The 16,681-nt window shown below is 33.3% G+C and overlaps 2 protein-coding genes and 1 long non-coding RNA gene across 6 annotated transcripts; 2 read left to right on the forward strand and 1 right to left on the reverse strand.

Moving 5' to 3' along the window:
• The first annotated feature begins 2,574 nt into the window (after positions 1–2,574).
• On the forward strand, positions 2,575–3,594 carry LOC141697052 (uncharacterized). The gene is made up of 3 exons (XR_012564580.1): positions 2,575–2,965; positions 3,086–3,338; positions 3,462–3,594. It is a non-coding gene; the product is annotated as an uncharacterized LOC141697052 (long non-coding RNA).
• Positions 3,595–7,736: 4,142 nt separating this feature from the next.
• LOC141695487 (uncharacterized) lies at positions 7,737–8,279 on the forward strand. The gene has a single exon (XM_074499729.1). It carries the CDS (start codon positions 7,737–7,739, stop codon positions 8,277–8,279), a length of 543 nt encoding a protein of 180 aa, XP_074355830.1.
• Positions 8,280–12,101: 3,822 nt separating this feature from the next.
• On the reverse strand, positions 12,102–15,598 carry LOC141695084 (uncharacterized). 4 transcript variants are annotated; one of them, XR_012564263.1, is made up of 8 exons: positions 15,177–15,595; positions 14,835–14,901; positions 14,657–14,708; positions 14,403–14,560; positions 13,501–13,614; positions 13,350–13,416; positions 12,569–12,940; positions 12,358–12,495 (listed from the first exon to the last, which is right to left on the reverse strand). XR_012564263.1 is itself a non-coding variant. In XM_074499326.1 (7 exons), the coding sequence occupies exons 1-7, from the start codon at positions 15,503–15,505 to the stop codon at positions 12,332–12,334; spliced, it is 951 nt and encodes a 316-aa protein (XP_074355427.1). In that variant the 5' UTR covers positions 15,506–15,598; the 3' UTR covers positions 12,102–12,331. The 4 variants fall into 4 exon arrangements, 3 of the variants coding, with proteins under 3 accessions (XP_074355427.1, XP_074355429.1, XP_074355428.1); XM_074499326.1 differs by lacking the exon at positions 12,569–12,940 and having other exon boundaries at positions 12,102–12,495; positions 15,177–15,598; XM_074499328.1 differs by having other exon boundaries at positions 12,358–12,940.
• Between the last annotated feature and the right edge of the window lie 1,083 nt (positions 15,599–16,681).

The following is a 16,681-nucleotide window of genomic DNA, read 5'->3' on the forward strand; positions in this document are numbered from 1 at the left end:
TAACCAATATGTATCTCGCTAGGATGTATCTCATTTTACCCTTATTTCTCATCAACAAAAAATGTAATAGTTAAATCATTAATAATACCTGCATAAAATAGTTCAGTGACACTTCCGTTTGCAGCATTGACCATTATATTGTGCTTCTAATTTCTCTAAAAACTCTTAAAACACGATTTAAAGGTCATTGTGTTCTCCCTGCAAATGTCATTTCTCCGTCTCAGAGAAGACTGAATGGACTTGATTTTACTCAGTCAAGCGGAAATTCGTTGTCAGGTTATTATATTTTTTAATCATTATTAATTATTATTAAGGAGTTCAATGTTCGTCTAACATGTTTTATGTTTGTACATCCTTTGTTCAATGTTCTTCTAATTCATGGCAAACACATGTGAACAATGCAATACAACATGGACATAGCATAGTTGACAAAGGATCAGGTACTATATTAACACAGAGGCTAAACATTTTAGTATTCTTTATTTTTTTGTCAACAGTCTTCATATTCTATTATCTATTTAACAACATTAATGTCTTAATGTATAAAAAAATAGTTGTCAAAGGTGTAGGATTAAGGACTCCTTTATTACATGGAGATACTGATTTGTTAAAATTTGTTCACAGACACATGTTTACAAATGCATCAGAAGCCAAATTTGAACATAAATCAGGCTCAACTTGATCATTGCATGCTGGAAACTCCTTCACAAGCTAAAAAAAATCAGCGTAAGAGACGTGTAACAGTTCATATTTCATAGCCTGAGCAAATTGGTGTCAAAAGGCCAGGTATTCCGACATACTCATATGTCAACATCACACAATATTAAAAAGTATTGCAACCTTGAACTGATGTTTTCTATTATGTATACTCAGTTTGGTTTCCAGCTTCACACAGTATGTCCCCGTCTTTGTGAGCCTATATAGTTTCGTACATGTTTATGATTTAAATTAGTATAGCATTCTCTAATATCAATTTCAGATAACAACGATTCAATAAGAACGCCTAGAACAAATGACGGTTCTTCTGCGTCTAATAAAAGGAATGTGTTTGAAACATTCAACGACGCTGCTGAGATACCAATTGAACACATGCCGGACTATGAGCAATATATTTCTGGTAAAATATATTAAGACAGATTTCAGTCAGTTTTTTAGACAATAAGCCATTTTGTATTTACCAGAAAAATTATATTTCTATATATTAAAAAATTATATTAACTCAGACGCTGAAGGTATGTTCAAACTGATAACCACTCATTACAATCAAACCTCAATGATTATCCTATTTAGATGACCATTAATCTATTTCTTTAATATTCTCATAGTACAGCTCATAGAGGTGAGTACTTATCCGATGATGAAGAAGACAATAAAGAATATTTCCCAAGTAGCATAAATTTTTTAACTACGTCACAAAGGAAACATAATTTATGAAACTATGACATTTTTATCTTTATATTAATTTTTATTGTCAGATTTATGGACGGGATACATGGACCTCGGGCCTCCATCTAAGGTATGTCAGAAGTGTAACGCACGAATGTGGAATGAAGAACGGAACAATAAATCATCGAAGAATAGCGCACCAACTTTTATAATGTGTTGCAAAGATGGTCAAGTTAAGCTTCCTGCTGAAAAACATCCTCCTCCCTTCCTTGCTTCTTTGTTATCTGGAGGTGAAAAATTTGATCACTTCAAGCTCAACATAAGAACATATAATTCCCTATTTCAGTTCACCTCAATTGGTGGCAAAATAGACCACAAAATTAACAATGGAGGAGGGCCTTACTGTTACTTAATGGTCAAAACTATCATCTAATTGGAAGCCTCAAACCCAAGGATGGTCAACCAGCAAAATTCTGCCAACTGTATGTGTATGCACTGAAAATGAAATAGAAAATCGCATGAATGCAGTACCTGGTTCGGAAGTGCTTGATCCAGATATTGTAGAAGGGTTGTTAAAGATGCTTGACGAAAATAATCAATTGGCAGAAGGTTTTCGTTATGCGCGTGATCGTATTAATCTTGGTGAAACAGACGACTTTAGTTTGCTTTTGGTTTCATCTAAGTCAGCCTCTGGCAGGAAAAACCAGGTTGGACCTTCAAATGAGGTGGCAGCCTTGGTAGTTGGAGATAGCGATGATACTTGCACATTCGGAGATATTGTCGTTCAAACAAAGCAGATGTATCTGAAAAGAATATATGAAACCTGCAAGCACTTTATGCAACTTCAATATCCGTTGCTTTTTCCTTATGGTGATGATGGTTTTCATTTAGATATTCCCCTTCACAACAAGAAGCCTAAAGTGCCGGATGAGAATGTAAGTGATCTACATCCATATGAGACTCAGCACAGAACTACTATCACAATGCGAGAATATTATGCTTATAAGTTAATGATACGCCCAAGAGAAGGTACTTTTAACCACTGTCTTCTGATGCATAATATATTAGGGTTGTGCTCAGAATTATATCTTTAGTGCTAACTTTATATTTACTATAACAGGCATGAATCTTCATCTTGGCGGTCGTTTATGGCAACAATTTGTGGTAGATACCTTTGCAGCAGTTGAGCAATATAAACTGGACTGGATTCGAGCTCATCAAAATATAATAAGGTCTTATCTTTATAAATCTATTCGTGATTCAGTATCAAATGGTGATACAAATCCATCTACAAAAGGCAAGAATGTCATCCTTCCTGCAACTCACATTGGTTCGCAAAGATATATGAATCAATACTTCAAATATTCATTAGCTATTTGGCGTACCATCGGTCATCCATCCCTATTTTTGACAATGACGTGTAATACACAATGGCCTGAGATTAAGAGTATGATGAAATTTTTCCCTGGAGTAGATGTTGCTGACAAGCCTGATGTGACAACAAGAGTTTTCAAGTTAAAACTTGACCAGTTGCTGGACCTTATCAAAAGCAAGAGTTATTTTTGGAAATGCATAGGAGGTAGTAATGCACTCTTATGATTTAGTTTCTTCCTTACAATTATAAAATCTTAGTTTATTACATATTGTTTATACCTTTTAAAGTCGTAAATAAATATATCACTGTTTCTTTCTTTTATAGTAATGCATGTAATTGAATTCCAAAAGCGCGGCCTTCCTCACTATCACATGTTGATATGGTTGCACCCGAGAGATCGCCCATAAAATGTTGATGACATTAATCAGTTAATTTCGGCTGAAATACCGGATAAAAATCATGATCCTATTGGTTTTAATGTTGTCAACAGTCACATGATTCATGGGCCATGTGGAAAAGATTACTCCTACTCTTCTTGCATGGTTAATGAGAATTGTGGTCGCCATTTTCCTAAAAGGTGTTGATTTTTTCATATTTGGCATTTACATTAGTATATATTTAATAAGCCTGTGTTTTTTATACCAAGATTTAACAACATAAATGTAGCAATATAATAACCATCCTTTTTTTCCTTATCCAGGTTTAATGCTCACACATTTTTTGACGATTGTGGCTTTCCTGTATATCGTAGACGACGCACAGGATTGACTGTGACAAAGAAAGGAGTGGAACTTGATAACCAATACGTGGTTCCTTATAATAGGGATTTATTAGTCCGTTTCCACTGGTTGCTATCAATATACTATTAAGTCTATGTATAAACAAACTTTTTAATATGTAGATGGACAATTAACTTTAATAGATTTTTTTAATCTCAATATACAAATATAATCCACTGTCAACTTTTATTATTGAAGTAGACACCATTGTATAATGCTATACAAAATTGAAATATCTGATTAGTAATGTTTAGACAGTAATAAAAATCAATCAAGTTTTTCTATATGCCAAATCTATTCACATACTGTGTACCAATCTAATACAAAGTTTAAGCAGGAACAAGATTGATAAAAATATTCTCATACTTTAAAGAATCCTCATGGTGTACTATTTATAAAAGTCTAGGGTTGAGGGGCAAAAAACACTCCCTCTGATTTAGGCTTATGATAAAAACACCTCTATATATATTATTGGACGAAATACGCCTTTACTATCATATTCATGGAGCAAAAAAGCCTTTGGTGTTAGATTTTTTAGCTGTCATTAAAAGAATTTACAGATATAAATGTATGTATGCATGATATATGGCATTTTACATTAAAACTACGAACAATTTGATATTTTTCTGCAGAATTTTGAATCATTTTTATAAAATATTTATGCAGCATATTTTTTTATAAAAGATTTATGCAGCATATTTTTATATAAGTTTTCTGTACTTTTTAAGGAGCAGATTTTATAAATTTCTGCATATTTTTTGAAGCAGAATTCTGCTGTTTTCTGCAGTTTTCCACATCAGTTTTCTGCAGTTTTTAGGTAGCAGATTTTTTAAATTTCTGTAGATTTTTTGAAGCAGAATTCTGCTGTTTTTCAGCAGAAATTTCTTGCAATTTTACATAAGTTTTTTGCAGTTTCCCGACTATATTATTTTCACATATTCAGATTGTAATATCTGCAAATTATTGCACCAAATAATTCAGTTTCCTGGAGCATTTATGTGCAATTTTAAGTAGATTTTTGTGCTTTTCTGCGTCCATTTTTTGCACTTATCTATGCCAAATTATTTAGTATTCTACTGCATTTTTTCTGCCATTTGTATATGAGATTCCGGTCTTTCTGCATTGCATCCCAGATTTTTTGTCTATCCTAAATGTTTTAACATTAAGTAAGTTCAAGTTTTGTGTACAAAAACTAACATTTGTGCATATGTGTTCCTAATTTTCCAAGACACGAACATCATGAAAGATACGACTAAAAGGAATATAGGATACAGGGTTCCCATTATATTAATTATTAGATGAGTTTTGGAAGCTACAAACTATATACTACAGATAGTATATTGTATTATGGCGAAGAAGCCTTCCAAAAGTGAAGGGTAGTTTTCTTATATGGGCTTCTTTTAAGACAGGATATGTGGGCTTCTTTTAAGACAGGAGTTTAACATATCCCAAAGTTAACTTATTTAGGTTGTTTGGGTTTTTTTAATTCTTTTGATATTTTTTCCTTTTTTATAATTTTTAAAAAAATGATTTTTACAAAATAGTGTTATATATTATGTTTTAATATAAGTGGGTTTTTGTATTATTTGATTTTAAAATAAAATATTGCAATAAATTGTATGTTATGTAATATTTACTCGATTTTTTAAAAAAGTATTTAATTAAAAAAAATATTTACTCAGTTTTGTTGTACAAATTATTAAAATATTGACTACTAAAAACGTAAAAGAGAAATGTTAAAATATGAGTTAAAGAGACTTTTAATTGGTTAAAATGTGAGAGAAAGAAAACTAAAATAAAATACTGAGATTTAACGTTAAACTATAATATCAATTTTATATTTCAAAATAAACAACTGTAATAAATAAATTAAATAAAACTAGAAAATAACCGTTTATGTTATAAAAATTACAAACTTCGAGAAAAAAATTCAAAATTGAATAAATTTGTAGCGAGCGTAGCGCGGGCAAAAAGTCTCTAGTAAATATGAATCCAGCAAGATCACTAATAACTATATTTAATAGGTAAATTAAAAGTCAATCACTTATCATGAATAGTGTAAAAAATCAAAATTGAAAACATGATACGAGACGGAGGGAGTATCATTTAAAATTTTGAACAGTGTAACAGAGACTCAGACCCATATCCGTACTACTTCCTACAGGAGAAACAATATATCTAGGTCCAGTGTATTGAGCATTCTCTAGTCATCTAGCTTATCTTATCCTTTTGTCTCCCACTTAAAATTCATTGCCTACTGTGGGGACAACTTAAAATATGTAACAAATAATAGGTAACAGCAGAAGATTAGCTAGCTAAACTTTAATGCTAACGTAGTACCAAAATTAGCTAACTTATTTTTGTGGGTCTTCATATTATTGCTAGATATTCTAGCAATGGACCACTGTTGTCATTACCTTAATCACAGTGGTTTGTGACACCAGGTAAAGGATCTCCTTTTGTTCTTCATTTTCTCAGTACATAACTCTTTGACAGAAAAAATCGGAGAAAATGATTATGCATACCATATGTGGTAAAAGACTGGAAAATATCATAACAAATGGCAGCATTTTATAAAACATACGATTAAGAAATATGCTTGCAAATGTTGAGTTGGGAGAGTAAGAAACTTTTAAGATTATATTATATTGAGATCATTGGCCTTCTTCTATTACATTATTTAAGGCTCTAATGCACCTGGTTTTCTGATTAAACTACATGACCCACTAACCTCTTATTTGATTGCAACATTCATGTTAAATATGATTGTAGTCTACATCCCGAGAAAGGAGCCTCTAATTTACTGGGTAACGTGGCTTTCTGCTTTTCCAGAAAACAGTTGAGTCCAGATAAGAAGGTTAGATAAACAATTTTTATGGCATGGGAAATGATGATACTGTTGTAAATTGATTTTCATATATAGTTAGTCAATATTGCAATAATTAGATTATGCATAGATGTGTATAAATTGTTACCCTGCATTAAATACTTGCTCCCTTTATTAGATTATGCATAGATGTGTATAAATTGTTACCCTGCATTAAATACTTGCTCCCTTTATTTTATTATAAATAGATTGCATCTGTGAATGAAAACTTTGCACCGAACAATTCTTTCTATGCTCATATTTCCATCTGCTCTTACTCTCTAATCTAGAAGCTCTTTTATAGTTACCATTATTACTATTATATTACAACACGTTATCAGCACGAAACCCTGCCGAAACTGAGAAGGTATAATTTTAATTTAAATATACATATATATGAGTAGACGTGATTATACCCTCCATATATAATTTAAATATATATGACTGAAGTAGATGTGGTTATACCCTCTACTAATAATTTAAATATATATGGCCGGAGCACCGCCAATTAAAATTATTTTATGGTACCATTTAATTTTGGGTAATACCGAAGTATAGTGGGAACCTTAATTTATAAATTGTATAACTATCGGATAATAACTTTTTGCCCCTAATTAATTTATGCGGGATTTTTCACTTAAATTTATTATTTGTCGGAGATAACCTGAATACGCAGACGTCCGTATGGCGGGTGAAAATTCATTTGTCATTCTATATATAGATCTGTTCATAATATCAATGATAATAATGATATATACATTGATTATTGCGTACTTATTAACGCACCCGATTAAGTAGGATTTTATGTAATATTTACATTGATGAATTAAAATTTAATAATTTTCTGTATTAATTCAGATTTAGTATGACAAATATTACAAACTTGTCGTTCGTTGCCTTGAACATTTCTGGCGATAATTATTTATCATGGGTACAAGATGTAAAGTTGCAGTTGGGTTCAAAGAAATTAAGCGATACAATAAAGGCAGAAAATAAATTCACGGCTGAAGAAAACTTTACCTCTATAATTTTTCTCCGACACCACATGCATGAAGATTTAAAATCTGAGTACTTAGAAGTCGAGGATCCCTTTATTTTATGGGAAAATCTAAAGGATAGGTTCGATCACCAGAAACTAGTTTATCTACCTGCAGCTGAAAATGATTGGGCTTATTTAAGACTCCGGGATTTTAAGAGTGTCTGAGCATATAACTCTGCTTTGTTCAAAATAAGTTCTAGGCTTATTATGTGTGGTGAGAAAGTGACGGAAAAAAGAAAAATCGATAAAACACTATAAACTTTTCACCCCAACAATATCAACTTAGCAGAGATGTACAGGGAGCGCAAATTTACTAAGTTTGGGGATCTTCTATCAACTCTCCTCATTGCTGAACAGAATCATGAATTACTGATTAAGAATCATCAATCCCGTCCAACAGGATTTGCCCTATTACCTGAAGTAAATAACATGTCATTCCAGCATAATGTACGTGGAAAAGGGTATAGAGGTGGACGGGGCCAAGGTCGGTGCCGTGGACGAGGTCGGAGCCACGGGAATTTTCGTCCATATAACAACTCTGGTCACTGGAAGTGGCAATCTGAATCACAGACTAAAAGAAAGGCACCACGAGGAGGAAAAACTGAAAATATTTGCTATAGGTGCGACATGGATGGGCACTGGACACGTAATTGTCATGCCCCAAATCATCTTGTTAAGTTATATCAATCTTCTCAAAAATCAAAAGAGAAAATGGTAGAAACACATTTCGCCAACAATAACATAGATGATTTCCCGAGAATCACAACTGGAGGAATAAACATTAGTGGTCTGAATGAACCTAACGGAACTCCCATATGGGAGGCTGAAGATTAGTTTCATATAACTACTATTGTATTGTGTATTGTGTGTTTTATCTTGTTTGAACTATGTAGTGTTATGTTCTTATCAAATAAATTATGTTTCTTAATTATATACAGAATGGATTCTGAAGATATATGCATTGCTGATTATGGTACAACTCATACGATTCTACAGAACCGAAAATATTTTACCCAAATAATCAAAACTGAAGCTCAAGTCGGAACGATTTCCGGCGTATCTAATATAATCGAAGGTTTTGGAAAAGCTAGTTTCTTCCTACCTAATGGTACCCACATACACATTCCAAATGCATTATTTATATTCTAGTAAGTCTACTAGAAATCTTCTTAGTTTTAAAGATATCCGACTCAACAATTTTCACATCGAAACTACCTCTGAGGCTGATAGAATATCTTCTTATTACTTCCTCGAATCCTAGCAACAAGAAAAACTTAGAAAAGTTTCACTCACTTTCCTCGGGATTATATATGATGAAAATTAGAACTATTGAGTCACACAATGTCATTGCTTCCAAACTCATAGATCCAAAATCTTTTACACTTTGGCATGAAAGATTAGGTTATCCTGGCGTCTCTATGATGCGTCGTATTGTAGAGAATTCTACTGGTCATCCTCTTAAAGATTTTAAAGTTCTTTCCAACAATGACCTTCCATGTTCAGCATGTTCTTTAAGAAAATTGATTACTCGACCATCTCCTATTAAAGTTCGGCTTGAAAGTCCAACTTTTCTAGAAAGGGTCCAAGGCGACATATGTGGACCTATACACCCATCATCTGACCCATTTAGGTACTTCATGGTATTAATCGATGACTCAACTAGATGGTCTCATGTTTGTCTTCTCTCAACTCGTAATGATACTTTTGCAAAATTATTTGCCCAAATAATCAAATTACGAGCTCAATTTCCGGATCATTGCATTACGTCAATTCGTTTAGATAATGTCGGCGAATTCACATCTGCAACTTTTGTCGACTATTGCATGTCTATAGGAATCTCAGTTGAACACCCAGTTCCTCATGTACATACACAAAATGGGTTAGCTGAGTCCTTTATCAAAAGACTCCAACTTATTACAAGACCGTTGTTGTTGAAAGCAAAATTACCTACATCTATTTGGGGTCACGCGATAATTCATGCTACCAATATTATTAGGATTAGACCAACTTCCTACAACCAACATTCTCCGCTACAACTGGTACTTGGTCAAGTTCCTAATATTTCTTACTTCAAAATTTTCGGAAGCGTTGTATATGTACCGATTGTTCCACCACAAAGATCGAAGATGGGAGCTCAAAGAAGAGTAGGTATCTATGTTGGTTTTGATTCCACGTCTAAAATTAGATATCTGGAGTCTCTAAACGGAGACTTATTTACCGCAAGATATGCAGATTGTCATTTTGACGAGTATATGTTTCCTCCCTTAGGGGGAGATAAATATTCAAATAAAGTTAATCATGACATAACATGGAATGCAATAGGATTATATTTTCTGGATCCACGTACCGGTCAATGCGAACTTGAAGTTAAAAGAATTATTCTTATGCAAAATATCGCAAACCAAATGCTTGATGCATTTAACGATTCTAGAAATATAACTAAATCTCATATACCTGCAGTAAACACTCCAGCTAAAATAGATATATCAATTCAAAAATCAGATACAAAAGAATTGGTTACAGAATCAAAGCCACGCCTGAAGCGTGGTAGACCGGTCGGTGCAAAAGATGTTACACCACGAAAAAGAAAAATAAAGAACATTGCCCCTGAAGTGGCACATGCTCCAGAAGAAGCAAATATCCCTGAAGTGATATTATCTTCTGAAGAGATACCAGTCCCTGAAGATACGGGATTAAACAATCATGAAATTTCAATAAATTATGTGCATGATATGAAATTATGGGATCGAAGTAAAGCCATAATCGATGATGTATTCGTGTATTCTGAAGCATTGGATGTAGACATAAATTCTGATCCTGAACCACAAAGTGTGGATGAATACTGTCGAAGAAAAGACTAGCCAAAATGAAAAGACGCAATCCAAACAGAATTATATTCATTACGTAAAAGAGAAGTATTTGGACCTGTTCAAACACCAATTGGTGTAAACCCTGTTGGGAATAAATGGGTATTCATAAGAAAACGAAATGAAAAGAATGAAACTATGAGATATAAAGCTCGACTTGTAGCACAAGGGTTTTCTCAAAGGCGTGGCATTGATTATCAAGAGATATACTCACCAGTGATGGATGGAATTACTTTTCGTTTTATATTAGTTATGGCATCTAAAGAAAAATTGGAAACGCGTCTTATGGACGTCGTTACTGCATACCTATATGGTTCACTTGATAGTGAAATTTTTATGAAAATCCCAGAAGGGCTAAAAATGGATGAGTTCAAGAAACCACGTCATATATACTCCATTAAACTTCAACGATCATTGTATGGACTGAAACAATCTGGTCGTATGTGGTATAACAGACTTAGTCGTTATTTACAAAAGAATGGGTATATTAGTAACCAAATTTCTCCATGTGTTTTTATTAAAAAATCACAATCTGGTTTTGTGATTATTGTTGTATATGTGGATGATTTAAACCTTGTAGGAACAACTACAGAGGTTGATGAAGCTGTCATATACCTAAAGACAGAGTTTGAAATGAAAGATCTTGGAAGGACAAAATATTGCCTTGGTATACAAGTCGAGCACTTGTCATCGGGAATTTTCCTCCATCAATCTACAGATACAGAAAAGGTTTTGAATAGATTTCATATGGATAAATTTCATCCATTGACTACTCCAATGGTGGTTAGATCTTTAGAGCCTGATAAAGATCCATTTCGACCACAAGAAGATGATAAAGAGGTTCTTGGTCCTGAAGTCCCATATCTAGGTGCAATTGGTGCTTATGTATCTTGCAAATAATACAAGGTCAGATATTGCATTCGCTGTGAATTTATTGGCTAGATTTAGCTCTGCTCTAATGGACAGACATTGGAATGGGATCAAGCATATATTTCGTTATCTTCGTGGAACAATTGATTTGGGTTATTATTCCCGAAAAACTCAACATCTCAGTTGATCGGATATGCAGACGTTGGATATTTGTCAGATCCTCACTTTGGAAAATCACAAACTGGATATGTATTTACATATTGCGGTGCAGCCATTTCCTGAAAATCCACGAAGCAAACTACAGTGGCAACCTCAACAAATCACTTGAAACTCATTGCAATTCATGAAGCCAGTACAGAATGTATTTGGTTGCTGTCTATCATCAAGAATATTCAAAAATCATGTGGATTCCCGGACATCACGAGAAGTCCTACTGTCATGTTTGAGGACAACACTGCATGCATTGATCAACTTAAGGAAGGATATATCAAAGGAGATAGGATGAAGCACATTTCACCAAAATTCTTTTACACTCACGAGCTTCAAAAGAATGGAGAAGTTGATATACAACAAATCCGATCATGTGACAACCTTGCAGATTTATTCACGAAATCATTACTGAATTCAACATTTGGTAAATTACGACATAACATTGAAATGCGTCGACTCAAGAATTTGTTACAACAAAATTCAGAGAATGATTAGTTTTCAAAAGGGAGATTGTACTCTTTTTCCTTCGCCAAAGTTTTTATCCCACTGAGTTTTTCTTTGATAAGGTTTTAACGAGGCAATCTATGATTAATACTATCATAACAATCAAAGGGGAGTGTTGTAAATTGATTGTCATATAATTAGTCAATATTGCAATAGTTAGGCTATGCATAGATGTGTAGAAATTGTTACCTTGCATTAAATACTTGCTCTCTTTGTTTTACTATAAATAGATTGCATCTGTGAATGAAAACTTTGCACCGAGCAAATCTTTCTATGCTCATATTTCCCTCTCCTCTTGCTCTCAAATCTAGTAGCTCTTTTATAGTTACCATTATTACTAGTATATTACAACAGATACATTGATACGGCTGAATATTATCTTAAAAAAATGTTCAGCAAGATCATAAAAACTGATGGGATACTAGATAGGTATAACTATGTCAACGGAGGCATATTGGATTCTGGTACATATAACACTGCGAACAATAAAGCATAGATGTGTGTGTAAATAACACGATTTTGAGAAAACTTGCCACTGAATATCTTCCTCTCCGCATACCTTACCTTCCTGCTATAAGATCTGCTTCCAATCTTCAGAGCTGCAAGGTGGAAGACAGTGATTTTCTATAAAACAGAAAATAATCAAATAATCAGACGCTATGAAACACATACTATTCATCAATATGTTTATGCACTCCAGCTGGAATGCAGAAGCAATGTTGATGTGAATCATTTCTTTATCACATTAGCCGATGCAAAACGAATCAACTTAGAAACACAAGTTTAAAGTAGAAACACAAAGCTTAACCAGCCTGATCAGGTGTCTATGCATTCTGGGTCTCCATTGCCAAAATGACCTACACTGGAGTTGCAAACTACCCACAAAACAACTTCCTTTACTAAAGCTCTAATAATGACAATAGAAGGCTGATCTTTACAATGAATGTGAGGATGACTTCAACAGCCAACGCTCTTAGAAGTAAATTTTTTATTCACTCGACTTGATAGAATGCTGATCTTTCAATAACTATGAGAAATTAAACGCTGAAAGAAGAAAAAATAAAACTAGATTAGGACTGGGGACTAGGAAATTCTGAAAAAAGTATGAGTCCAGTCCAGTTAACTAGATGGCATATATATATTCAACTTAGGGAAGAGGTATAGTTATTAAAAAGACGTAACAGTTCACCCTTATGCGATCATAAGGATCATGCATCTTAGAAAAAAATTGAAGTGATAATATTGTAGCCAACACAGTAATAAAAGCATGTAGCGAGGCATCAGTTCTAATTAATTATTATTCTGTTCTAAATTATTTTGAAGAATATGCAATATGACATAAAATACTTAATTCTGATAAAACAAAGCTCTTATTCGGATGGCAACTGCTTGGCAATATCTCGGAGAAAACGAGCAAGGGATTTTTTAGCAGCCAGAAGATCTTTATCTTCACCTTCAGCTTCCTCAGAAGCTACTTCGTCTTGCAGAGTGTATACTTCACGTACAAGTTTCCGCAATTCCTGTTACTAAATACATAAATAAACGAACAACAAGAAGCAGAATGAATGGGGACTAAATGGATTAGCAAAAGTAATTATGCGCACCTGGCGATCAAATTCAACAGTATGCACTGAATAAATTTCATTGCTAACGGCCCTATCTCTATTCATCAGCCCATCAAACCATCTATTTTCTGTTTTAATGCAGTCTTCAGGGATCTGTAACAACATATTTAAATGCCAAAGTAAGATTAAGGAAACTTTCTTTGTTCAAAACTATTTACTACTATAATTTAGCTGACGTTCAATGGTGCTGCGGCTGTTGTGTTTAAACAATTACTGGCTTTGCACTTATGGCCCGGACTGAAATGAAAACCATTTATCTGAACATATATGCAACTATAAAACGAAAAATAGCCAAATATTGAGCAATGAGTGTAGGAACAACTGTTTTCGTTCTATTTTAACCTTTTTTATAACTCATAGTCATATGAGTTACCTTAAATAAAGAATTTTTTTAGGTTACATCTGCTATGTGCATATCAAATATGGGCAGGGCAAGATAATATGGTGTTTAACTTTCATGTGATTGAACATCATAGGGTGGTGGAAAGTTATTATCGTAAAAAGAGTTCTAATTTCAGAATTCTGCTTAATCAAATTCCCAGAAAAATGAAAAGAACAGAGCTTCCAATCCAAAATCAAAAATCAAAAATTTACCATCCTAATCAGTTAGAATTATAATTTTGAAATACCACACCACATGCATACATGACCGTGTCTTTATATATTTCTTCTATAGATGCAAATAAAAGTTATCTCTTTCCTTCTTTCAGTTTTTTATTCAATTTCTCATTCTTTGCTATCTGTTAAATGTAACACTGAAATTACTCTTGAGTTTCTGTGAAGCATATATTCAGTTTTATTCATTTGAACTACTAAGTGATAATATTGATGATTTAAAGGATTCTGGGCCATATTCCAGTAAGGGGATATATATGGCATACCTCAACTTCATCATCAGATTCACTTTCCTCTTCTACGGCATCCTTACTGAACGCTACTTCTGAACCATACAAACTCTGAAATTTACTCATGTCCCCATCTTTTGAGGCCTGAATCAAGCCATCCATCAGATCTGGTTGCACTTCTCGTATAAGCCTTCCTAACATTACATTAAAATGGTAACTAAGTCTAGATATGCACATATAATGTCAAACATGTAGTAAATTAGGACCACAGACTCAGTTGGTCGCCGCACCTATATAACTGAACTGCCTTCGCTTGCCTTCTCTAACATCTCGGCCCAATCTCTAAGACATGCAAACGAATAGTTAAAATGATAGTGCAACAAACAGCAAAGCATAACACAAGAACATACTGAAACAAAGAAATTATAATATACAACAAAAAGAATAAGAAATTCAAGTAATGTTTACCTTCACTAGCATGAGAGCATCATACACTTCCGTCTCAACAAACACGTCTGTTTCTAAGGACGCCACTCTAGTCACATAAGCGAACACTGTATGGTCAGTAACAGTATATGCGTCTGTATAAAAAGCTTATCATTGTATTAATAAACATGTTTGTTAAAAAATGAACTCAATTTTGGCAGTTGGCATTAACAGTAAAGTGTATGTGAAAATGCTTAACAGAGGCATCCATATTCTTCATTTCGTATCAGTCAAAGTGCTCTTAAGTAATAATTATATATAAGTGGTGAAAGTGTTTGATAAAATGCGTAGCTGAGACATGGTGTTGGCATAAGGTCATTATACCTGAGGATACGTTTAATTTGAGCCGGAGAAAATGCTGCGAGGTCCGTGGCCCAGCGAACAGCGCGACGAGCTTCACGTTTCTTCTCGTTTCGGCTCTTAAAATCGGAGTCATTATCTGTCGTATCAGCAAATTCAGAAGATTCTACAGAACCGTTTGGAAACCTGAGACCACGCGATCGAAAATGGACGCTCCGAGAAGGAGTTGCGGTGCGGTGATGTATGCTCACAAGGAAGTGTGAATCGACGAGATTGTGTAATGTGGGTCGTGAAGAGTGTAGGAGGCGATGCCATCGATTTAACTGTACAATAGGTTTCAGCATTTGAGCCATTGTTATCTTCTTTCGATGCCTTCACACTTTTAATCGGATTAAATCCTCTGTCCCTCTCTTAAATCACTTCTAAATATAATACTCTCGCTTCATCTCCTGCGCTACCTTTTATATTCGCTTTTTATTTATTTTTATAATATAAAAACAACTTAAATTCACAAAATACAAAAGATGCCGGAAAAAGGGAAAAAGAGATGGAAAAGATATGTTATGGATTTAATATAAAATAATTAAAACTATATATTAGCTCTTGCAATTGAAAAAGAAAACTGCTCATATAATATATACTAGTATATAATATTTGCGATTCACGGTTGCTTTTATTATTATACATTGTAAAATATAATTTTAGCATATATTATTGTTGTGATTCGAAACTTATATCCATAGTATAATAATTTTACAATGCATTACAGTTATTTTTATCTTTATGTATCGTAAATTATAATTTAAATATATTGTTGGTAGTATTCGAACCTTATAATTTTTGTATAATATCTTTTAAGATTATATCTAATGGTTCTTATCAGTTTGATATGACGGTTCTGAATTGAGTGATTAAGGACCAACAATCAAAATTTTAATATTTCGTATTTAATATGATAATATAGATCGATAGTATATAACTCGTGCGATGCGATGCGCGATCATTTTTATCATTACATAGTGTAATTTATAATTTTAATATATTGTTGATTAGATTCGAACCTTATAGCTCTAAAATAATAATTTTAAGAATGGTTCCCATCAATTTGATTTAACGACTCTGAATTGAGTGACTAACGCCCAACAACCAAATTTTTAATATTTCGTATTTAATATAATAGTATATATATATATATATATATATATATATATATATATATATATATATCCATACAGGCAAAGGTGGGCCAATTAAACTATTGTGAGCCAATATATGTCGGCAAGGTTATATGAATAGAATCCGATATAATAGAATTATTGTAATATATATATATGGGCCAATTAAACTATTGTGAGCCAATATATGTCGGCAAGGTTATATGAATAGAACCCGATATAATAGAATTATTGTAATATATATACACATATATATATATATATAAAGGTGCAACAATGGTTTGGCTGGGCTGGGGGGCTTTTGTCGGGTTAGTTTGATAAATGAAGATCCTGAACCTGCTCATTACGATGAAT

This window comes from Apium graveolens, chromosome 11 (assembly GCF_009905375.1).
Source record: "Apium graveolens cultivar Ventura chromosome 11, ASM990537v1, whole genome shotgun sequence".
Taxonomy (NCBI): Eukaryota; Viridiplantae; Streptophyta; class Magnoliopsida; order Apiales; family Apiaceae; genus Apium; species Apium graveolens.